This window comes from Augochlora pura, chromosome 1, assembly GCF_028453695.1.
Source record: "Augochlora pura isolate Apur16 chromosome 1, APUR_v2.2.1, whole genome shotgun sequence".
Taxonomy (NCBI): domain Eukaryota; kingdom Metazoa; phylum Arthropoda; class Insecta; order Hymenoptera; family Halictidae; genus Augochlora; species Augochlora pura.
In genome coordinates this window covers 7,375,475-7,401,945 of record NC_135772.1, presented here as the reverse complement: position 1 = coordinate 7,401,945, position 26,471 = coordinate 7,375,475, and the positions used below count along the sequence as shown (strand labels likewise).

At 35.8% G+C, this 26,471-nt stretch overlaps 1 protein-coding gene across 1 annotated transcript in view; it reads right to left on the bottom strand.

Annotated features, from left to right (window-relative positions):
• Positions 1-26,471, bottom strand: part of LOC144467963 (uncharacterized) — a 191,332-nt gene that overhangs the window by 18,486 nt on the left and 146,375 nt on the right. Inside the window, exons 8-11 of the mRNA XM_078177000.1 lie at positions 17,548-17,703; positions 15,910-16,062; positions 12,169-12,318; positions 7,171-7,338 (exon numbers count right to left, since the gene is read on the bottom strand). Of these exons, the coding sequence (XP_078033126.1) occupies positions 7,171-7,338; positions 12,169-12,318; positions 15,910-16,062; positions 17,548-17,703 (627 nt within the window). The remainder of the gene's footprint in view (positions 1-7,170; positions 7,339-12,168; positions 12,319-15,909; positions 16,063-17,547; positions 17,704-26,471) is intronic.

Sequence of the window (26,471 nt, the reverse complement as noted above, 5' to 3'; positions counted from 1 at the left end):
AGCTTCGTCGGGTATCTCTTTGGTTTCTATACTGTTTCGTTGTACTCTGGATCGACTCTGGCGTCTTCGTACTGTTCGCGTTCCATGAATACTCTTATCCCTACTTTTTCGTACGAGGCGAGCACCTATCAGCCAATACGATGCAAAAACCAAGTACCGCTCTTCGGAATGTTGTTTCCGAAGGTACATGCCTTGGGTTTCCCCCAAATTCGCTGGCTGCATAGGGTCGCATGGCGTACGTTAGTTTTCACGGTGCACGGGGTTTATGATACGTCAAATGGCTATTGAGCACCAGGAGAAAGTCCAAGGGTCCGATGTCTCGTCTCGGGCTTGGCGTCTTTCTCCTGGTTTATGGTGCCAGATGCTTAACCCTTTTGCTATGGAAGTGCGCGCCGCCGGACTGACCCCACTGAACGGGACGCCGCGCCGAAAAGTGTACACATTGCATGTTGGTAGTCTTCGGTGAATGCTCAAACGTCATTCAACACTACCTTGAAATTCCTTTATATGGACACTTTTTCAAGAGCTACTTAACAACTTTTTCGTCATATTATATGAGAAACTTGAAAATGAGTATATTTTAAAGCATATTTAGTTATTTACATATTTACAGATTTCGCTATTATTATAAATAAAACTACAATTTATGGTAATTACAATACCAAGTTATAATTCTTACTAATTTAATTCGGTATGGCACGGTAGTTCGGTATGGCCGTACGGCACCCGTACACACAGGTCGTCATGTGGATGTCGGATGTATACGGCACCCGTACACACCCGTGCACCCGTACACCGTAAATTCGTAAATTGCCAAAAAGGCTCTGCAGCTCAAAAATATCCAGGAAGTCACGTACGCATCATAAACCCAATCGTTATAGTATCCTTAACAATTTTAATTATATTGTTTATTTTTTTGTCGTTACTTATTTTAACGTTTTTTATATTTAGTTTAGTATCTTTTCGTTTAGAGATATGTATTGGGCATCCACTGTAGGAGGCAGAGTGGCCGTTATTACCTCATAGCGCGTATTTTAATTGATTTTTATTTTTCTCTAGTTTCTCGGGTATCGAATTATCAATTGAGCATTTTTACGGCTCATGGTTTATGGCACATTTAACACATTTGTCGGGCAAGTTACAATTATTTGATGAGTGACCCAGATCCTGGCAGTCCCAGCACTGGACAGTTGTATTTGTGCGCAGTGCGTCCCAGTGGACAGTTTGGTGTAAGAGTCTATTTATTTTATTTATATTGTTAATGTCACTGCTAGGTGACAGGTGGACCGCGAAGATCGGGAGTTCTGTATTCGTTTTGATCGATTTTTTGGTGCGGAATCTGTTTACTTTTATGAATGAAAGATCGTCAATTTTTTTATTAATTAATTCGTTCAGAATGATGTTTCCCTCGTAGTTGCCTACTAGGTTTTTTAATAACACGATGTGCTTTTTTCGTATTATGGGGTGTATGTGTAATATTTTATGTCTTTTTGTTTAAACAATTTTAAAATTTCTTAGTAGTCTATTGGGTCTTCCACGTATAAAGTGTGTTTGTCCTTAGTATTTGTTTTTGTGTGGAAGTTACCGTTTAGTTTGTGGGTGAGTTGTTTTATGATTAAGTTGATTGTTGTTTGAGCCGACTGCTCGGTTATTATTATTGGGGAGGGCTTAGATTTTCTTATCGGGCTATTGTGCTACGGAGGTTGTTGATTTTCATTTGCGCTTTTGTTGTTTCCGACTTGTGCTGGGTGGTAGAGTGGTGTGCTATTTTGGGCTGGTTCCGTTTTCGCTGGTGACAGGTATGTTGGGGGTCCGATCTTCGTCCTGTTGACCACGGGCCTCGCGGTAATGAGTTTCGGGTTTATTGCATCGGCCTACTTGAGATCGCCTTGTTTCCTGTTGTTTTGTTCTTCGTCTTTGTTTTTTCCCGAATCGTTTATTTTTGTAATATCCACGTTGGTATTGCATGGACTTTTAGTCTGGTTTTGTAGATCGTTTATTAATTTTGTTTCAGACAAAGATGAGAGGCTTGTTTAGCGTTAATATTTTTTTCTTATTTCGGCATTATGAGTGGCGATGCTGAGTTTTTCCTTTTGCATGCGCTTTGAATGTTTTGAGCTAGTTTTATCACATCTCTTTGACTAAGAGTACCTGATCTCTCTTGCTTCACTATTTCCTTAATTAAGTCATTCGAGAGTATTGACTTGGTTGTTTCTCTGTCTAGCTGTTTTTGTTTGTTCATTCTATGTTTGGTGGTTTGGCGAGAGGTTTTCACATTTCTTCTTGATTTTTTTTCAACACTTCGTTTATACAATTTATATTATGTTCACTCTTTTCTTTTAGTATTTTAGGCACTATTTGTTAACGGTTTTTGATTATCTATTGTCAATTTCGTGTATCCGTTCACTGGCACTTGTATAATTTCTCTCTTCTTCGTCACTAGCACTGGTACTTTCTTCTTTATTTATCGCGAGGGTTGTACCGAGGCGCGCTCGAGGATCGATGTTGACCGTTCGAGGGTCGATTTGCAAATGAAATCGTTTGCCTTAACCATTCCGCCAACCAACCGAGTTGTAATGATCGGAAACATTTCGGTATATATCCCGCTCGTCACAATATTTCTGCTCGCTTAATTCGCATTTTCTAGGTTAAAAAATTGTTTGTTTCGATGCAATAACGTTCAAAATTACTTAATCCACACTTGCGGTAAACTAGACAAGTACATAGTAGCATCTATCTGACAGTAAAAAACATCGACACATTTGGTTTTCATTTTTTTTTTACGATGTTCCAGGCGAGTAAAAAATCTGAGAAAAATTGAGTACACGAGTCGTGATAGTAGCTTATCAGAGAATTAATATAAAAATAGTTAATATTTTAGTTTTAGAGATATCTTCGATTTTCCGATTATTTTTTGGTTTTTCATTTTTGATAATCACAGCTTGCAACTGGAAAATCTGAAAAAATTCTATAACATGCGGCTTGATGTCCAAAATAAGCCACATTTGTTTCAAAATTTTAGAAAGTCACTAAAGGAGGAAAAATGCCGGAAAACTGTGAAATCTAATTTACCTTGTAACTACCCTCAAGGACAAGGTACAGAGTTAAAATTTTGCACAGATGAGTTTTTATCGGTCAGCTATCGAACGGTAATTAAACGGTAATTAACGGTAATTAACTCATTAAAAAACTTCTAAGGGCAGTTTTGACTATATTAATCGGCTATGCCCTTTATTTAATTAATTCCTATGCAAGAATGTTCATAATTTCAACAATTCTAAATCAAAAATTGTGAAATCGGTTATTAGGACGTGCATGGTAGGTTAGCGTTAATACGGGTCTTAATGTAAACAGCTTTACTTGTTTCACTTCAAGTACAGTCAGCACTTTTTTATACGTATCGGAGTCGAAGGTTAACGATCGGAGAAGCCGCGAGCGCGTTAGGATTTTGGTGCGACCTCCGAAATCACAATAGCTGATTGATACTCGCGGTTTCTTGTGCGTTAACCCCACGCGACGAACGTGTGCATGCGACGTTTGGATTTCGGCGACGTTAAGACGATCGGCGAGCGTTAGACATTTGTCGAAGGAAATTAACAGATTCGTAATTTTCGGCCAGCGCACTGATAAAAAAGACACGCTTGCAGGGCACGCGGTAGAATACGACGAACGTTGACACGATTATGCTTACAATTGCAGTCACTATTATAACTACGATTACGAACACGACTACGAACACAGTTTATGATTTAGGCTTACGATTACGAAACTATTTGCATTCTGAATTTGCATTCTCAATCTTTTTGTACTGTAATTTGTGTGTATCACACAATAAATACAATAGCTTCTAAAACTTACTATTCTAACATGCGACCACAGTAGTCGATGTTAATATTGCCGATAATTTATTTTCGATTGTAATAATTTCTTAGAAAAAAGAGGAAAGGCTAACATTTATACTTAACAGGTTATTACTAGAAAATTAGTATTGCAGATTTCACATATTTTCAATCGAAGTTGTCGCAATTAAAACGAATTTTCTCAAGATCTAAAAGAGATAGTTCTATGTAGCAAGATGAAGAAAATGATGAATGACTGATGTATGATATTAGAACAGGTTCGTTAATTTATAGTTAGTACTCCACATACGAACAGGCGAGTTCATTAACTCCTAACAAGTATTGTGGAAATCCGTTTGTTACAGCGTTTTGCATGATCTCCTAATTGTAAGCTGCTCCTGCAGCAACTATGTATCCGAACCAGGACAAGCAAGAACACTTAGTTAGTGTCAGTACTATTGTGGTAGCGATCGCGGGCAAAGCATGTACAAGGCTTTACCTTTTTGGTCCGGCTTCGGTTTAACATGTTCCTACCTTTCGGTTTTCTGCCAAATGTTCATTGAGATTAATTATTCTAATTTTAAGGGTTCCTCGTAAATTCTCTCTAGGTCTAGCAGTTCGTCGTTTATCGAAATATCGTACCCGATAGTGCGAGTCATAATATCGCGAGCTCGACTTTTAAATCGTTGCCACAGAGGAGGGCCCGTGTTTCATTAAAATTCCATGGAAGCTGACTTTGGCAGAGTTGGCTATTAATCGTTCAGAATTTGTAATTTCATCAATGCTTGGATTTAGAAAAAATATTAATCCTCGGAAAAGTGACGGTTGGTGATAGTAATCGTGAATTGTTGATTACAGGGTATTTATTCTTGCAGAGATGTATGAATTAATCTAATATTAACAGATCGCACACAAGTTAAGAATGAAATTTTTTCCAGCGCTGAATGTAAGCAGTGTGCCAATTTAATCCTCGAACAAAAATAAAGTTGATTCTTATTTTGTTCTTTTGCGAAAACCAAATTGAAGAGTCTTTGAAACGATTTAAGGTACGGGAACTTTTAATTTTGTTTCATTGTAGAAAGAATTTCATTAATTAATTGTAAATGAGCTATCCGATATACGGTGAACGTTGAAACGCATTTAATCGCCAATCCCAATTAACGATTAAAATCGGAATTTCGAAGTAACACGCGTCTAACGATTAATGTAGGGATTTAACCATTTAATCATCCATTATTTCGATTATTTCCGCGACATGGCTCCTGCGAATTCCGGCTGATCTCAGCTAACCGAGGGGCTCTTTCGATCTGCAATTTTGGGTAATTGTTGTGAATTGCGATAATTTTTACGGTTGCTGCCCGCGGAGATTGCGATGTATAGCGGTAAATTCATTTTGTAGCGATATTGGCAGCGTGGGTGGATAGAATGAGGTGTTCTTTAAATGAAGGGCTACGGTCCTATAGAGATCCGTGTGCCGGGAAGCTTTTTAGCGATCTAGTTCGAAGCAAATCTGTCGTATGGTCTACGAGTGGAATCGGCGGAGGCAAACAAGTGCACGTGATGATCATTTTGAAGCAACCATTCCAGTGCTGCTATTTCAATAGGGCAAAGTCGGATTAGTTAGATAGAGCCAGTAAGCTGCTGCATCTATGACGTGCTTGGGTTAGTTGATGTTTTGTTAATCGGCCCTGTCCTAACTCATTGAATGGAGCGTGACTTTGGTAAGAGCTACGTGTTTCCACGATACACATAGGGTGTCCCTGAATGGTATATACGAGAGAGCACCAGGTTATTTTCTCATGAAATAATATAAAAAAATAGCAGAATAACTTCTTGTCGGTTAGGACTTAGTTTTCGAGAACTGATTGAGTTCGAAATATTGCTTTGTATATTCGCTCTTATAGCTGAGATACGATTCGTCAAAGGAAGTACTATATCGCTTATACTGCCCTCCTTAATTAAATAGTCCTAACATTTCCAATTATCAAAAAATTAATTTTTAAATTAATAAAATCAATTTTAATTAACGGAAAGCAAATAAATGAAACTACATTTAGAATTGTACGAGATGTACAGAAGATTCTAGTTTTGCTTGAAAGGAGAAAGGCGTGTGATGTTCCAAGTACTTAAAAATATCCTGGAAAGTGACATTTTAGTTAAGAACGGAAGCACAGGTGTGAGAGTCTATGTACAGAGCGAATTTTCAAACTCGACTTTCTCGAGAATCACATGGTGCTAGTACATATGTATTTTTCAGGGACGCCTTGCATAGTCGCCATGGCAAATCCGTGTAGACACATATTGTATTTTAACAATGATTCAGGGATCGAAAAATATATAAATTGATAAAAAAAGGACCCATCAATGATAGCTTTAGTTAACAGGTTAAACATCTAGCAGATAGGGAAAAGTAGTCTAATTGAAATCTTTTGACATTTTTTTGGTAGTTTTAAAATCTTAATGCTCGAACAATTTACCAAACGACCTAATAGTTTATAGTAAATTTACAGTCACAATACACTGTAAATATTTGTGTTGTTTAATATACGCGGTTATTGTTCTTCTTAAAATGCAAAGAACCAGTTAAATTATGGCCACTTGCACCCAATAATATGATTGCGAGATTTTCTAATAATTTATTACACGCTTCTCCACAAAACTAAAGGATTACTAACTTATGAACAAACAATACTTGATATTTAAAGTCCCGTAACATCTTGTAGAGAATATTACAACATCCTATTTATGTTCATTTTAAAGGATGAAATCTTTACTTCCGGCTTCTTGAACTTAGGTGTTTTAAAGATTTCGTTGTTAGAAAATGGAGTGGGAAAGTGATGTTGTCTTTTTCCTTTCGTAATTTTGATACAAGTTAATATGTATAATTTTAAAACAATTGCATATCAACTTTCGAGAAGTTATTTATAGAGAGAAAACTTTTTCTATGAAATCACATTTCTACGAAACTTCAAACTGAGAAAACCAACTTATAGTTTCTTTCTATAACTTAAATTTTATAATAAAATTGTATTCTTGAAGACATCGGAGGTGTGAAAGTAAAGACTCGTCTTCTAACATAGGGTCCCAGAGTATAAATATTGTTATATAACTATCTGAAACGCAAACGCAGTAGCTTGAAAAATATAAATGATTCTAATCAGACGCAGCTACAGTTTTCTGAAAAAGATTTTCCACCGAGTGTTAAAATGCGTAGAAGTACTCCAAGATCCATTGACACGAAATTACAGGAGTTTAAATATCGGCAATTGTTCGGTGATAGTCTGGTGTTCCTTGAATTTTGTGGAGCTGTGTAATTACTAAAAATTCTTACCCTTCTCCGGCGGTTCCCTTTTGTATTTCTCAAGCCTCTTGACAGCGATGGCTTCAAGGCGGAATCTGGCTGCAGGATACTCCTTGAGCACATCCCACATGTCCTTCTTGCTGAGGACGAAGAGGTCCGAGTAGCCCACCGAGCGGACGCTGGCTGTTCGCCGGTTACCTGCGACGATGTAGCCATTTATTGGTTATCGGGATGCATCAAGCTTTCGTTTGTATCCGCTCAGAATCGATCGTTTCTGAAGCTCACAAATTTCCATTCGGCCGAGTGATCCTACCTTGTCTGACGTTGCATATTGTAATAGATTTTCAATTCTATTATGCAGAACTCTATTATCGAAATATTGGAAGCATAACCTCGGCCAATACGCCGTAAAACTCATGCTCAGAAAGTTTGTCATTGTACGATTGACAAGCTACGTGATACTTTATTCGTGTGAGCACGTCTTCGTGGGATCGAAGACTCTTGAATGCAAATTCCGTACGAGCATAGGGAAACTTTTGAGAGTTGCTGCATCTTGTAAGATTCATGAAATCACATACGCTTTATGCTTCGAGTAACTTTACACTGGCTTCTTACCATATGGTTCTTTTAACGCTTGGAAATTTACGAGTCGCAAAAGCATGTTAAAGAAATTTAAATACTTTGTCACGCGTGAACTATGTCTTTCATCAAGTAGTACATAACATATAGAATACAATGGAATGCAAAGTACAATTCTTTTAACTCTTTACAATCTCATATTTCTATATGAATTTAACCCTTTGCAATCAAGTGACGACACTGAGGCACCGCTAAAAAATGCTGTATAATGTTCCAAAGTAATTTAATAACATTCATTTGTAATTAAAAAACTGATGAAAGTGCAAGTATTGTGCGCACCAATAGGTTCAATATGGATTTCGAACGAAAATAACTTTGAATGCAACGGGTTAAAATAATTGATTTGATTTGAAACCAACGAACGTTTAATGTTTAGACATAAATTAAGAACGAATTTGAAATTTTTGAAAAGTCATTGTTAAATCAGTATATGACATCAAAACAAGCTGGAGGGTGTTAAGGTTATCATATAAATTATTGGTAAAAGACGAAATTGTTTAATTTTAACTTTCTTTAGTCCAAGAAAATTTTATCGTGTAAAATGATTTTCGGTATATCTATGATATCGCAATTGCGATTTATAATTTACAAAAATAAGGGTACGTGATTTCTTTTGCAAACAAAATGTTTTCATGAAAAATAAGAGAGAAGACTTTATTTTATGATTGTAATTTTAATAACGAATAAGTTATGCACAGAAACTGTCAATACCGTAAAACGAAACGAAAGCTGTAAATTGATGTTGAATTCAAGCTGAATCATTCTGTTTCACTAGAAAGGAATATAATATGCACATTACATATTTCAACATCGTATGATAATCTATAATTGAAATTCAACTTACATGTTACGGAAAATTCTTTACTAAATTTTAGTAATACATTACGAGAAGTAAGAATTCTCTGTGTTAAAATTATTTATTAAAATTGTCAGTGTACCGGATTTACGGCAACACGCGAATGCTGGCATCGCGTGTTCACTCCGATGCAATTATGAAAGTTCAGTAACAAGAGATGCAATATCAAGCTGTTAAGTCTTCAAGGAAGGCAGTTACTTTGTGTAAAGTGGATCATTATAAACGAATTAGAGTGTACGAGTATTGTATTCTCAAGACTCAATTTCATAGGGATTATCAACTAACTTGTGTAAAACAATTATTTGTGTAACATCAAATAAACGTTGAGCCATTTAGAAAGAGTGTGGTTAATAGTTTTAATAATATCGTTCACATTTAGTATACTAATGGGACGATTGTGTCAGATTAGGGTATCAAATGTCTTAATTACGAGCATACAAAATGCAATATATTGATAATAAAATTTTTTAGTCCGTTACTGCGAAGTTTTTATTACTAATATTGTACTGTTAATATTTTGTTATATTGATTTAACTTTTTATACGGATAGACATTTTGTTATCCTAATCATCGCATAATCTACCTTCAGGATTTCCATTGTGTAACGCTTGACCAGTCATATGAATTATGATTGACAATTTTAGGATACAAAATCGAAATTAATTTAGTTTTCTGTTCTGGTATATTAACAGTAGTTGCAAATTTCTACGAAAATTGTATTTGCTTAGCACCAATCTGACTGGTTACGGGTTAAGTGTAATTATAGAGTCAAAGATAGTAGATTTTGACTATCTTTCCTCATGGAATATGTTGACAAAATGTCTGTCACATGAAAATTACATAATATACAGGGAGCTAACTACTACGGTAATCAATATGTGGGCGTATGATAAAATACATAATGAGAAATCGAGTGTACGCATTATAGCAGTAAGTTACAACCATTATTCAGTGGCTACGATAAGGAATGGCAACGAAGAATTACGGAATGTGTAATACATGAATAACAGTAATGCATTGGATAATAGTAGTAGAAAAATACAAACATGAAAAGAAACATTTCCTGTATTCGTAATCTATTCATTACAATTCGATGAATAAAAAATCATATTAAAAAATCGTATTAATCACGAAAATGTTTGAACACTTTGAAATAACAATTAGATAAAAATTTCAGTCATTCTAGTATAATATTGCATATCGAACGTTTTAATCATGCTGTTATCTCTCGTACAAAGATAAATAAACAAAATTGTATGAATTTACAATTTTTTTTAATTTTAAATCATTTTCCGACTTGTTGTGCTCGATAAATTGGCAAATACATGAAAATGTTTCCTCGATCAGTGAAAACGAGTAGTTACAAGAAATATATGTATTAATCAGCATATCATAGAAGCATCATCGATTGCCAAAGGAAATTGTAGAGAGGGTTAAAAAGACATTAGAAGAGCATGTCCTATTTTTAAATGGCAAATTCTAAACTAGATTAGCTAAAGTAACTACGAAAAGCATGAGAAAAATCAAGAATGACTAAAGATATTTTTCTTTTTCATAAATAGATCAACCAACACGATCTAGAATGTTCTAGACGTTCTATATTTGTATAAACGAAGTAACAGTCAGTGTTACCGACCGATAAGCCTGTTTTACAAAGTATTTGTGTAGATCGTGTTGATTTATTAGCTGAAAGACAACAATCGATAAAACAGAGGGTCGAAGGCTAAAGGGCAATTCGTGTCACGGGCCTTTTCCAAAACGAATCGACGATCTCGCAACGATTTTGTCCCCGTTAATTGCATTTATTCTTGTAAATGTAATTAATTTCTTAATTGTACTAATGCAGGAAGAACCTTATATAGGAATAGGATAAATAATAGTTACAAAAACTAGATACGTAAATATATTTCCATGTTTGTAAAAAATCATATTTACGTGGAAGATTTCGTTCTGTTTATTTTCTATGTTTATAAGCTATACCAATTTTCATCTGAAGGATAAAATCGTTAAATATAAAAATAAGTAGTTAAACATGATAGTCTTCACCTGCGTACTAATTTCTTAAACAAATCTTAACACCTCGTCCCATCACGTTGCTTTAATATTTCTCTACTCGTAAAATAAAACTGGACCCGTCATTAAAATTGTAGCTCATTCCACTTACATGAGTTGATGAGAATGGCCTAAAAAATGTACCTATACATATATGTAAATACATATGCGAATGTACCTATACTCGCATTTCGCGCAAAGAAATTCAAATTAATTTTATGCACGTTGTTATTTAGAGTCATAACGCACGGCGTAACATTCGGAAGAACCTACGATTTTTCTTCGTCCAGTTTTGTTCATATTTTACAAAGGGCAACGCGGTGTGTTTAATGAATTATACTAATTACGAGTATACAGTTTGCGCGACAAATGGTGCTAGCAGCCGCGTTATGAAATAAAATTACGGAATAGAGATTAAGCCCTTTGTTACAGGAAAAACAACGTTCTACGCTATAGTCTGCGCTGTTTAAAGCCTTTGGTACGATGACGACGCAGTGCACGATCAAAGTTTGTGTGCTTTCGTAGAAGAGGGAAATTGCAACTGGTAGGGACAACGGAACGTAGGGTAGCGAAACCCTTAGCAGGTCCTTATCCCACGGTCCATGCATTCTCCATCATCAATTCTATCTTACCAAGCCATGCGATCCTTTGCGATCCTATGTCAATCTAAATGCCTTGTTTAATTTTACAAGAGCAATAAACAGTATACACACAGCCTTGTCTGCTCGTCAATTACGAATGTTTAAGGGGCATCCTTGAAATAGGGGATGTCAATGACATTTTCGAACTCCAAGAATAGAAATGGATCGATTTAACATAGAAGATAATTGTAGCAATATAATTTTGTATAAGAGCAATTATCATTTACACGACTAAGTAATTTATTATTTCTTACAGCAGAAGTTAGATACTTGTTCATTTGTCTAACAATTTTAATGGATAGGCTATAACGTGAATACGAATATCTGAGATTGTAGCAAAGCTTTAATGTAAAAATATGGATTTAAATGAACTTATCTATAATATAATGCATTGATATCCCACAATTCTTTTAATGTTTCCAACGTTTTAAATTTTACTTGCTGCTTTGCTGTAAATGTCATATGTAATCTAATAATGTGACAGGTATTATTTTTGACTCCACCTAGCATATATTTTCTAAAGAATTAGCTAAAACGTCTGAAAATATGAATACACCAGGAACGATCGCTTATCGACGTTCGATGAGTATCGTTACGTGTCACAGGTTCGTTGCGTGATCGTCGATCGCGAGTGGCTGGTGGATATCGACAACAGGAATGTCGGTGACAGAGAGAGTACAAGAGTAAATAAAGTTACTAGAAAGAATCGGTTTTAGATCGGCTCATACCGGCTCGACGGCTTGCCCTCTCACAGAGTGGTAAGAACGTGAAACGTGAAATCGTGATCGTGAAATACGAGGGGGACAGCTCACGGGCCCCTGGTCCGCTTGGAATATTTACCGCACTCTTTACCTGCAGTCCCCATATTGAGAATGCTGATCTCCCCGAAGTAGGAACCCGCCTTTAGTGTAGCGAGGACCGTCTTCCCATTGTCAGCCACCACCTGCAGCCTCCCCCTGTTTACTATGTACATCTCCTTCCCCACTTCACCTGCGACAGATTTTAAGACAATTTTAGGGCAAGTATTTCAGTTGAACGCCCATTGTTTGTTTTCATACGCAAAATATCTGGATACGTTCCTTTGTGTTGACTCGCAGGGAAATGAAGTGTTACTAAATGTATGGAAAATTTACTTAATCAATATCAAGAACCATTGCTGTTATAATTAATGTGGTGGACTCGTTGCATAACGATTACTATTCTGACATTTTAGTTACAATTTACTAAATAATGAATGCAGTTGTGTATGAGTGAGTTTTAAGAAAGCAAGAGTGTCGTGAGGGTAGAAAAGTTTTCCCAGTTGCGTGAGAGCGTTGAAAGAGCAAAGACGAACCGTGAGATATTTGTGAGAGACTTGTGTGTAAAGATTGTATTTTATTTCATTATCTTGTTTTTCCCCTTTTCTGTTATTAAATATTTTGTTAACCCTTTCGCTACGGCAGTCCGTTCCGCGGGAGTAGCGCCGCTGAACGAGGCAACGCGCCGCGCAGTGTGCATGATACGCGTCGGCAGTCTTCGATGTTCGCACTTACGTCTTTAACCCTTTCGCGCCGAGCGCCGCATATACGCGGCATCCACTCGACGGATATATCCGCCCTTCGGCTCTGCGAGTTTCTATGTGGATGACGGATATATCCACCGTTCGGCTCTGCGAGTTTCCACGTGGATGACGGATATATCCGTCGTTCGACTCTGCGAGTATCCACGTGGATGTCGGATATATCCGTCGTTCGGAGCGAAAGGGTTAAAGTAATTGTGGATAATCCTTTGTTGTCGAAAATCCCTACAATTTGTTTAGATTATCGATCGATACTTTAGGGCCGCTGCCACGCTCCGCTGCTCACGTACTCTCACGCATACGAACACACCGCAGTTCAATCACCACATATATAAAATCCGCGATCTAGTTATACGTAACTGAAATTTTGATTTTGTTGTCCGTAATTACTATTTATGAGAAAAATTGACTTTGATTGATTGTAATACTTATCGGTGACCGAAATTTTGCTTTAAGTAGTCATAACAGTTATGGACGAGAGAAAGTGTACGTTGATCATACACTGTACTTTCGCAATACTTTTTGTTATGCTACTGAAAGTCGGTAAAATTGTCTGTAACATTGCTACTAATACTCCCGATGAAATCTTGAATTTTGTTTAAATAAATTTGCTATTTCATCGACAAACACTTCGACTTTCGAATGTTTCACTAAACGGCGAAAATGAACGTTTCACGTTAGACACATGACAATCGTATTTAGCACATCAGCAAACTAACTTCTCTCAAAAAACTGCACCTAGAATAGGAAACTTCAGTCCCAGTGACAAAATTGTTCAAGCAAGATGGATTGCGAAAGAGCATTCGCGCATTTCAGCCAAAGAAATGATTTATCGTTAGTAAGTGGAACTTGGAACTTCGTCGAGAAAATGAAGCATAACGTGTTTGCAGTCTTCGTTAATATTCAAGAAAGAAAAGTATAATAAACGAATTAATATTACCACAAAAATCAGTTATATTTCGTTTTCAGAATTCCGTTGGTTTCACATTTTTTATTTTAGGATTTTTAAGAAAACATTGTTTCATGAAAACTGATTGAATAAATTTCTTAATTCGGGCATATAATATTTTCAAAATGACGAAATATTTAAATAAATTTGAGTTTTTTACTCTTATCATATATTAAATCAGCCTGCATTAGTTGTCAGTAGGTTTAGTGCTAATAATATTTCGGTGCTTCTTATCACCGTTCTTAAGAAAGAAAATACCCGACCATAAAACTGTGATTTTAGAGTACCGTCAGGTCACCGAGTGTTACATAAACTGAGGACAAAGAATTATTTTGAATCTTAAAAGATCGTTAGCGAAATACATGATGTCATGTGTTCACGTCTATAAAACAATAATCTGATTGTCGTTGTCGTACCTCGTCCGTTTTATAGGAAACTCTTTCCGTGTGCCTGACGTTTCCGTTCTGTCTATTGTATTATATTAAATTAAGATCACTCCGTGATGAAAAATGACAATTTCATTGATCCGCTTGATATGACGCGGTGATGAGTCGCATTTAACTCGATCGTCGTCGACTGCATGGCAATGATGCACTCGCGGCACGGTCATCAAACGAAAGCGTTTATCACCGCACCAGGAAACGGTTGTCGCATTCCGGGAGCCATGCGGCTGTCGTTTCCACGATGATGAACAAGACAAAGAAGACAGCAAGGGATGACCTCTCCCTCTCTTCTTCCAACCCCTTTCGCTCGATTTTCCTCTGCGCGTTTCCCCAGGCGAGACGGAATTATTTGCCCGGTTGCTCACGTGTTCCACGATTCGACCAACCGAAGAAATATTAACCGACAGATGCAACGAAAACTATTCTATACCTGAATTGATTCTGCTAGCTTTACCCATCATCGATTTCGACGGTGGCGCACGCCAATTTTTGTCGTGTGATGTGCATGTAATGTTTAGTGACAGATGCTTATTGATCAATCAACTTTGTGATTTTTCTCAAAAAATTTCCAAGGTTTTAGATAAAGAAATTTAAGATAAATTTTAATCTATCGATATGAAAGAGGTAGGTAACTCAAGTTTTAAGAAACCATTTTTGTTTGCGTGGATTGATTATTGTTTTACGCACAGGAACCAGCCTCATTCTATTAAACCGTATCTAGAAAGTATTTCAGTCTTTAAAAGTGTTTAAAATTCTACATTCCCTGTTTCAGTTTTCCGAAAACCATCCGAGGACTGACCGAAAGTAATATAACATAGAGACGTTTCATGATTATATACAGAGGCTTGCGAAAGTATTCGAACACTATTTAAAACGCAATAATTTTTTTTTAAACTGTACTAAATGACTTGATTTTTATTTAGGTGACTCGCATGCTTTTTATTAATTTTGCTCCTACTTGGAATATCAGAATAAGGAAAAGAAACTCGTTCGCCTTTCCTAGATATCAGTCATTTAGGTGCATGTTGAGAATTCGGTCGAAATTAGTTATATATCTTATTTGTTAAATATAAAGTTAATTATGTACGAAAGCAAACCAAAAGCACAGCAATTGACCACCCCATAGTAACTGGTTTTATTACCCTATTAAAAAACTGCTGTTACATATAGTGCAAATGTTCAATCAATGGAATTCAAAAGATGATCTTCTCATCAACTGGAGCTACTGTGAGGGGCAAATTATTCATCAAGAGAAACTAAAAAGTTCACAAGTGTTCAATATATTAGATAGAAATCACCGTACGTTAATTTAGCGATATCCTCGGGTTAATATCCGAGTATTTATTTCGCAGGGGTGAGTTATGATCGACGCCTGGCGATCATAAACGGCTATTTCTCGAAATAAAGTACTTCTGTTATAACTGCGCCTCCTCGATGCGCTATTGGCAATGAGGCCAAGTGGAAAGGGCAGGCAATCACTTTTCAACTTCCCCCTTCCACGTTGGTACATCTCTTGGCTCGGTTCCAGTAGCTCGTTCCAAAAATGAATCACATCGTATCCAGAAAACATGTCACCCGATACGAAAGAAGGAAACGAAAGCAAGGCGCTCCAGGTAGAGATCATCACGTACCTTTGCGACAAATGTAGTCGCCGGGTGAGAAAAGAACCGGTCGAAGTCTCAGCACAAGCTCGCAGAGGAACCCGGCTTCTGTGTTCTGGAAAATCTCCACTCTCCTCAGCGTGTCCAGATGCACGTTGATCGCGATCTCAGCTTTCAGTTTGTCTGCAACATTACGGGAATTAGGTTATTAGGGCCGGAACTTCCGCGGGGTTATTGCGCCCCGTATTGCTTCTTCGAACGGAATGGAAAGTACCAGTTCGTTTCCAACGTCGACAAACCTTTCGGTTCGAAGCGATTGTTAAAACTCTCGGTATTTTTAGTATCATGCGTATTCGTGCATATTTATCAACTCCTATTGGGGTGAGTATACTAATGCTAATATTGATATATCAAGATGCATAATTAGATTTATAATTCGTTAAGATGTCAAGATAATAACTAGTCTATGGATTTTTAGGCAGAACACAAATTTTCAAACTCAATTGTAAGAGACCAAAATTAAATAAAAATGTATTATCATTTTTATCACAGATGCATAAAATCCATGGTATATTAGTACTATGTAGCTTAAAAAATAAAATAAAATAGAATACAAATTATCGTATTTAGAAGAACACTGGATTTCAACGCTTTTTGCGAATGAGTATTACACTTTTGAATACGTAAGCATAAAAACTGTTCTTCCTTTAGCATTCTATGCAAAACAGTTGCCGCTTCTGCAGTTTTTAGGAATCAGATGCGATAAAATGATAGAACATGTTCAAGAAAAATGAGAACTTCCAGTCCGCAAGACCGCGCTTTACGACTCTGTATTTCGCCGTTTTGGAGTCAAGCACGTGCTATTCAAAGCTAAGAGAAAAGAACATTTGGAAAAAGGAAGATTTCTCGTAGATTTGGCACAGCGCGCATTTGGCGGGCGAATATGTGGCATAAATTTTTCGAAAACTTTCGCTACCTGCAGCTGTTCCAAAAACCAATGTTAACGACTAGCCTTAACAGGAAAACTAGTTCGGGATATTCTCATCGTTAATCAAAAATTTCACGAGCTTCCGAATCGTATTCCTGATTTATTCGAAATGTATCGCGGTTCGCCGTATCGATCCGAGCGTTAACATTACGGCAACGTTTTATTGTTACTCTATTTTACTGTTATTATAATACCATTTCCCCGGGTAACTTCCCGGAAAAATGGGTATTAGCGTCTTCATGAAGTCGGAAGGAATTTTCTTCGCATATTTCACAGTTGGATGTTTTTTATGGTTTGAGATTCAACCTCGAATCGCAGTGCGGAGATATTTTCAAGCGCGTATATCATTTTTGACGGCAGAAAAAGACAGAAGCGTGCTCTTGTAATGTCATACTAATATAAGACGAAATAGAAATATGTATTGCGTCGACGAGTGATATATAATTTCTCCATATCACTCCGATTTCCGCAACAATATCGCTACAATTTAAAGCGTTGAACTCCAGCAAAGAACAGCAAATCCTATTTTCTTAATTTTGTAATTTCTGTGACGACATTTTCGCCGTGCTAAGAAAAAAAGCAAGACGATTTTACTCTCTTCGTTTCATAATTTTTGAGCGAGAATATCTTGATATCTTTCACTTAAGATGATGTTAAAGAATTATATTTTTAGTAGAAACCTGGGAAATCTTTACCGGGAAGGCAGCTCACAGCTTTTTCCTCGTCCGAGCATTTTTGGGTTAACCAGAGATAGTCGAACCACTTGATCACTTTCACTTGTAGATGCTTCGGCACTCTTCTCATTCTCATGTACGTTTTCACACCGTCCAACTTTGCTGCAACAAAGAAAATGATTGTTTCTATTACATGTATGCTGATTGTTAGATTTAACTATGAAAGATATGTTAGATTTAACCATTATAATCTTTCAGTCTGATTAAGAGTTAATATTATTTGATAATGTTCTACGTGTAATCCCTAAAGGAAAATCACTTTCCAAAGTACACATAACTATTACACTATAGATCTTTATGCAAAATGGGAAGTATAATTTTCTATTTTCCTTTTATAATGATTTTTAAAACAATCTAAATTTTTCTTCAATATTTTCATTGCTTCCAATTTCATCGACGCATTTATACATCCTTCGTCAAATACATATCACTCTTCTAAATGGCAGCACAAGAAATACGGATTTTTAAATTTTCGATTCAGAATGTCGGCAATCTTCAAATCAATGATAAGGAATATCTCCGTTGATTAGAAAATCAGTTTACATATAACAGTTCTTTATAGAACGTGCAATATAGTCATATGCAGCCTTGTTCAGAACCTAATATAGGGAACGTCGGCTGATTCTTTCGTCCAGCCAACATTCTCAACCTTCTTTGTGTCCCCTAAGGGATAGACTTCATACTCATGAAGTACATACTCTGTCATCGAGCGAGAGCTTCATTTAAGCAGTCTCTTAACAATATTTCTAGGACCTGCTACTTCAAAACAATTCCCTAGTGGACAAAAAGAAATAGAATACCTAGAATAGTCTAACTTTGCAAGTTAGTTGCGCCCGTGAAAAATGAACCTGTACCATCCAATCTTCTTTTTACTCTCATATTGCAATCGTGAATGAGATACAATTTATCTGCGCTGCATGGAACACTGTTACATGACACGACTATATAGTAACAGATATAAACGTTGGTACAGTTATTAAACTAGTTTATGATCATAGGCAATAAACTGGCGTCTCATAAATTTCCTTAAAAGTTAAAATCTTTATGTCTATGATAGATTACTTAAGTTATCCTAAAGTTATAGATTAAAGACTATACTGAAGTTATAGACTCGGAAGCTGACGCCGCCAATGCTTTTCTTCGTCACACTATATTTCTCACATTTATTTTTCCTTTCGATGAATAATTGCTTGAGTTAAGTTTAACAAAGTTTGGCGTACATTGTAACCATCTCTGTAATGTTTGGGAAAGTCGGACGATTTTGTGAATGTATTTCTGGTAAATGAAAAAAACTGTCAACATTTTGTGATTCAGAAAGATGAATACGTTTACGCAAGCATCCCTTGCGAGTGCATCATAATCAACTATATAGAATTCGTTTGCTGATTTCCCGGTGGATGCTTCAAGAAGTTCCAACTACTTTTATGTTAATGAAAACACTTCCTTTGAAATTTCATCGGTGCAAGTTCACATGTACTTAATATATTTAATTAAATTTTTTTTGTATATCTTTCACTTTAAGATTTCACTAATGTCTCCGTTTCTGGGTAATAACATCTCTGACTACAATCTGTTTGCACTGTAGGACATGTCTTTTTGTGATGCGTGCTAACTTAAAGATCACAACAATCAATTCAAATATAGTTTTAATGCAATTTTCATTTCCTTATATCTTATTATAAAAATGTAAAATACAAAGCTTCAATAAACACATTAAGTGAGCTTTTAAAGCTTAAAAAGTAAACCACGAAAGAAATGCTAGTACTGTTCGTAAATAGAAAACCATTGCATTTTAATTATAAATCTTTCATAGAATCAATTCTATTTAATGTTTATTGAAATCATGCTTTTGAAATGTTTATGTTGAAACTTCAACATAAATGGTTTCACAGTCATTTGAGAAACATTTAAGGAGCATAAAACAAATCTTCGAAGTAAAATTAGACGCTTTATATGCATATTTCATTATGAACGTGTGAATTGTATTGTTTACCAAACACAGCATCGTGGATGAAATTACTTGAGCGCGAGTTTTGTTCGAGGATATTTTCAATGATCCACGTCGAACCATCAATCATCAGCGATGCTGTCACTTATTACTGATTACTACGCGGTTTTTATTCGTTCGTGTAGCCCGTATTCATTTCTCGTTCGTTTCAGTTTATTTTCTCGTTAATCCGCGGTTTTTTCCTTTGCAATAAACGCGGAGGGAATCGCGTGCCGAATCATTCGCGGCTGTAATAATCGCAAGTAAATTAAAACTGAAATGAAATGAAATTAAATCCTGCCAATTTTATCGCGCGTATTTTGTTTGCTGGGCACTCGATCCGACAAACATTGGCTTCCAAAGAAGGAATGATTCGCATGAAAATTCTGTTGAAATATTTGCCGTTATCAAAAACATAAGCACGTTGTTATTACGAATTTAATAAAAACGTTTCCCTTTTTACGGGCTAAATTAGATCTGCAGCAAATAAAAAACTCGTTAGTATTTTTATCAATCATTTTAGTCGCCTTTCGAACAGGTAGCCAGTGTTATTTTCCGTCACAGCAAAGTTTGAAATGACGTTTGAAAGAGACCTTTTATAATGTCTCCATAGATTGATACCTAGGTTCTAGCGATTCGAATATTATCAAGCGTCACGAAAGCCAACAGTTGAGCCTGCGTCTTTCCACATCGGTTACTGTCACGGAATTTCAGTGTCTGTCATTTCAGAATTCTCTTGTCTACTGATGCTGAGTTTCTACCGGAAGTTCTGAATCATCGAAGCTATCTCTAGGTAATATTTCAAAGTTCAGGAACACCACTTGTTGGAACAGATTGAAATTGTTGCCCATCTATTTCGTGGGTATCGATGGGGTACCAGGTGAACCGTTTAGAACGAGGAAACCGCAACGAGAACTATGCGGGAATCAGAATAGGTCGATTTGAAGCTTGGTTATTACGCGTAATTTAATTGCAAAATCTTCTTCCGTACCTTCAGGTTATTCTCCTCTTTAAATTAAAATGAAAAATGTATTCCTTTCTTAAGTAATAATAAACTGAACGAATTTTAACGATGCCCTGACATTTCTCTGATGCCACCAATGTTTTGTGATTCACTAATTCATTTTACCATAAATATAATGTATAAAGTAATAAATATATGAAGCAAGAGAAATTAATTTAGTACATAAACCTACTGCATAATATTATACAGTGCTTGTGTCTAAAAAGATTGATTCAAACAATTTATCGCTGAAGTAATATAATACTGTTTCAATAAAAGAAAGCTTATATTATTTAACAATTTTGTTATCCCCGTCATTTTCCGCATATATTTTACCTATTTGGAAATGCAATAATTGGATTTACGACTGTTCTGCAACCAATAAATTGTTAAGCTGCATGAACGTTTATAGCAGCTAGAAGATAATTCAATGACTGTTTCATAAACACTGATAATTCAATAATGAATGTAATACAATAGTACTGTGGGGTGTGGGATAAGAGCGTTTGGGTTATGTGATAGTGGGATCGAGTGAGGCAGAGCGAAAGAGTATGAATGTGTGTGTGTGTGTGTGTGTGTGTGTGTGAGTGAGTGAGTGAGTGAGTGAGTGAGTGAGTGAGTGTGTGAGTGAGTGTGTGTGTGAGTGAGTGTGTGAGTGAGTGAGTGAGTGAGTGAGTGAGCGAGTGAGCGAGTGAGAGAGAGAGAGAGAGAGAGAGAGAGAGAGAGAGAGACAATAGGATAATTTGGACAAAAATGAGTAAGAGTGAAGGAACGAACGGAGAGGATCAGAGTATTCGAAGAAGAATCGTGACGTATAGAAGTTTTTGACGTGGTTGTGAATTGTGGAAAATCGTGAATAAACTGTTTTTCTTGTTGTTGTTAAAAGAAGGTGCTCACAGGTGCTCAATTATTATTATTATCACCGAGTCACGTGGAATATAACTCTTTTAAAATAAGCCTACAGTACTGTAGTGTTTGGTTGCTACCATGACCCGGGAAATTCCGTCTCTCAATGGTGTTAAAGTATTTTTAGAATTTTTACCTAAGCCCGGAACGAATCTGCTTACGGTGGCTCCTTTGACACGTATATCTGATGGCCGGGCTCGCGCGACCAGAAATTTTGACATCCAACAAACTATGATATTCAAGATATCCCGCTAAAAATAATTTCTAAACTAGCAAGAAGATTGATATATTCTGTAGTATCGTAAATGTGAGACGAATGTTGGAGTCATATGAACAATGGAGCTTTTGAGACAATATGGGGATCAAGACGCCTTACCACGAGGTAAAAGAGGGTAAGCGGCATCCGCCGTTACGAAATCAACGTCGGATGATAAACAACGAAGATCAGCTGACGGTTTTCGTCTGTTGAGAGGGATGCCAGAGTTGTTCTGGAAGCCAAGGTGTAAGGAAGTAAAAGAGTTGTCGAGTACTCGTGTTCTCAGTTTAGATATTTCTTTGTTAATCATCCTAGTCTATAGTTTTTCTAATTTTAAACACCTTTTTATTAAATATATTCCTACGATTACATTGATTCTCTAATTACCTTCTAGAAAGAATAATAGGTATTTTGAAACATTTTCTATAAACACTTCCAAGATACATTAGAATCTTATCTTCTTAAGTAACTAAATAATTTTTAAATCTGTATTAAATGATTTGAATTTTTTTTAGATAACAGAAGGACTAGCCTATTGCATAATAATTATAATACCTCCTTTAAATTTTGCTAGTTTCATGTCATTTAGTACAGTTTTAAAAAACTGAACTAAACTTGACCCCGACTGTATATGCCACTTGCTTTCAGGCATAATTAATTCCATATTTATCAAATGAGATATATAATTTTTTGTATTCTTTCATTTTGTTTATTTTTGGAAAAGATTAAAACGAAGTTAATTATACCAAAAAACAAACCAGAGGCATAATAATTCATGAAGTTTTAGTATTCTGTTTACAAATTATTATCGCGGAATACCTTGTTTGTAAATGAACTTCGCATGCTACGCTATTATTGTTTCTATAATTATATCACCTCAGTGTCGTAAAAATTTGAAACGTACGGAACAAGTATTTCAGTAGAAATGACATTATCGGTGGAGTTGCTGCCGTACATTTCAAGTTGGAAAACTCAGAAATACGTGAGGATTCAGTTTGCTATCCGGCTACGTCGATTCAGTACCTGAGAGGATAACCCATGGAATCCTTTGTTAATTCTCTCAACGAGAAGGCCTTTTTTGAAATGATCTTACGTCGACTTGTCCGCACCACTTCACGTGCAGATCTACTCGCGCAATATAGTTCGGAAGTGTATTGATGAATTATTCATGCTGTGTCTTCTTTTGGGCTGCGTTAGTACCCAGTACAGTGGAACTTCTCGTTAAGATGTTTACGCTGCGAATATAAACGCGTCCGGAGAGAAATAAACGGAGTCATCGAATACGGGGGTGGAGGTGAATAAATCCACGATCGGCAACATAAAGCTTTCATGCCTTGTCATTTCAAGCACGAGTTTGTTTTACTGTTAAATGCCATTTGAATCAATGGTATAGTGCCATTTCAAACCGTCAGCCTTCGCTTGCTATAAAAGGAGAGTTTTAGTTTAGTATCGCATCAAATCACGTCCTTATGCATTGATTCAGTTTGATTCAAATACAAATATTTGTGATAAAATATAACCATAAATTAATTTGACAGTAGCAGGAAGATAAAAGTAGGTCTTTCTCAGAATAGAACGCCAACTGTGGAAGAATATTCGATAAACTCTGCAAAATACTTATATAATATTTGTAAAATTATAGAAAATTACTTTTAATTTCCTAGTTTCTTGTATTACAATTTAGTGTCTTTAGAAAATTATCTCGAGTGTAAACGTATAGAGACTCCATCTTTTTATCTATAATGTTTCATTTCTAATTTAGTTATGCTTTCATGTTGTAAAGTAATGCACAATAATTAAATAAGTACACTAGGAACAACAGAAAGAATAATAGGTCCACAAGAAATATCTGCAAAAATATCGTTTTCGAACTTGTTGAATATAACTGAGAATACTGATAAAAATCGTAAAACATGATTGTGAAAATTATCTGCTGTCTGAAGGTTAAAATTATAATTACATCTAACAAAATTCGACGATTCCCCATAAATAATAGCTTATGCAGTTGGTCACAGTTAGGCCGCAATGTCAGATTTCATTTTCCTCTCCAATAAATTTTCGACCTCAAGAGAAACAGCTGGAGACTTATACGTGTAAACAGAAATGCGGCACTGCTTAATAGTGCCAACGACCCACGAGATCCGGGTAATTAATCTTAAGCAACCTGAGCCATCGTTTGACAATACCGTTGAATTTCTTTAAGCCGTAAAATAAAAGGGAAAGGTTGAGCTTAAGGGACAGAGGAAAAACGGTCGAGAGCAAAAACCACGAAATTCGTTTAACGAAAAGAGGATGAAGAACCGCGGAATTTAAAGTATAAACGCTTACAGTATACGTAAGCGCTGGTGTAAGAAATAACGTTGTTATAAATGTAATAGCGTTATTTCTTGCGTACGTAACTTGTAGACGCGTTGCAGAGACTTTGTTTTGCTATTGATAAGCGAATGGGCCGAACCAAAAGGATGTTGTCGAAAAGTTTTAAAAGAACGATGGCGCGTTCAATTTTTCTACCAGAACTTTGTTTTCAATTTTAATTGCAAAATATTACAAGAACGAGTTTTGTTTACTTTTAACAGCATTCCTCATTGCACAGCCATACTCTTTGTAGCTTATTGAATAATACTCTTTTCCATATAACACGCTTTTTTACTTTACTTGGCTTTCATAAAAGCATTCTAACGCCTTAACTGTCGCGCGTGACAGATTGGTCGCTACATTGTGTTGCCACGGAGTGCTGGCTATCGATCGACCATATTGTTTCGTTTCTCCTCTTTTTAACACTTGGCTTCAATTAATTTTCATGAAAGAAGTATATCCTTGTGGAATAAAATGAGAAAACGTTGAATTTTATTTCGATGGCAGCGAATAGGTATTGGTGCCTGGGCAAGTATTGTCATCATAAGATTGAAAATTTTATGCATTTATAAGAAAAATGGGTATCAAATAAAAAACAACAGAAGGCATTTAACACTACTGCAAAGAATTTAATAATCCTCTGAAATATTTAATGATATTCCGGTTGACTCCCTTTTTTTAAATATATTAAGGAATTTAAATATAAAATTTAATTATAACAGATTTTTAATAAAACTTAAATTACAGTAGATTTTTTTTCATAGATTCACGCGCAATTTTCTTGTACAATGATACTATTATATTACGAAATTCTTATAGTCATCTGCAGCCACAATCAAATACGATCGACATGACACCAGTATTTAATATACATACGTGCATATGCATTCTCATCAAAATATGCAAAACGTATGCAAAATAGTAACAGCATATCAAAATATGCTTTTGACGTATCCATACGTCCCCGCAATTATCATCTACGTTTTTAACAAAATCGTTCAAATCCAAGGCTGTCGAGTATGGTTTCTTTCTATAAATCGGACAGAAGAATACGAGGCTTGCAGCAGGTGACCACGAATATTTTAATAAAAATATTGAATTTCATCGAGCGATGTTATCTCACAGTGAATAATTCAAAAGATGTCGGTACCTTCCGCAGCGATCCAATATGTGAGAATGAGAGCGCAATGCTCACTGTCGGGACAAGGATCAAATGTAAGGGACAAAATAAACAATTTGTCTCACGGAAAACCTTGCACTAGTTCCACGAATGCACACCAGATCGAAATGTCAATATCCTCCAATTGAAACAGATTCAATTCGAACATAGACATTTAAGAAATTGGTAAGCTATACGTTTGTATCTATAAATACTTTTTCAATTTAGGGTAACTTGGTCATTCTTTCTTTGCATACAGGTGCTCTTTTCGAATGAAGAAGAATTCAATCACGATGAATTTTTTTTCAAAAGAAAATGACTCAGCCTATTAAGATGTCCAAAACTACTCTTAGAGGTTTTTCAATGACTACTTTACAGTTCCATAGCTATCCAAAAAGAACTCATCTGTACAAAATTTCAACCCTCTAACTTGTCTGTAAGGGTAGTTACTTAGTCACAATCAATTCAATATATTTGAAACATAAAATTAGTTTACCGTAATGATGAACATATAAAAAAAAGTTAGAGAATCAACAAAGTAAGGGATACTCTAAACCTATTTTTAGCTGCATTTTGCCTTGAATATGTCTTCAGTATTAAAAAAAAATATTTGTAAAATATTACAAACATATTTTTAAACTATGTGAATAGACGCGTGATATGAAATTGGAAAACTAAAGTGTTGGTTCCTCCCACTTTTATATTGGACCCTCCCCCTCTGGCTTGGTTCCTCTTCTTTAACACTTTACCGACCGGTCATTCGACCGTAAACTTTTTTATATTTTCACAATCTTAGCATTAACTAACATTTATTTATATTATCTATTTCATTTATTTTATTCGCCACGAAAGGTATCCAATATTTAAAAACTTATACAATAATACTTCGGTAATAAATAGCAAATTATTGGTTGTCATTTGTAGATAAAAAATTTTATCGGAGTAAAAAGTCGATTAATAAGCTACCGGTCGGTAAAGTGTTAAGCCTGGGTTCCCTTCACATTTTTGGGTTCGCTCCTCCCCATTTTGGTTTGATCTCACCCCCCTTTATATTGGAAAAATAAAAAAATTAATTCCTCCCTCTTTATATTGGAAAAATAAAGTGTATTTTACGAAAATTAAACGGTATAAGAGTGATTGAAAAACTTGTAAAAGCCTTGAATTCCTATTAAATGAACCACTTGATTATGCGGACCAACTTGCG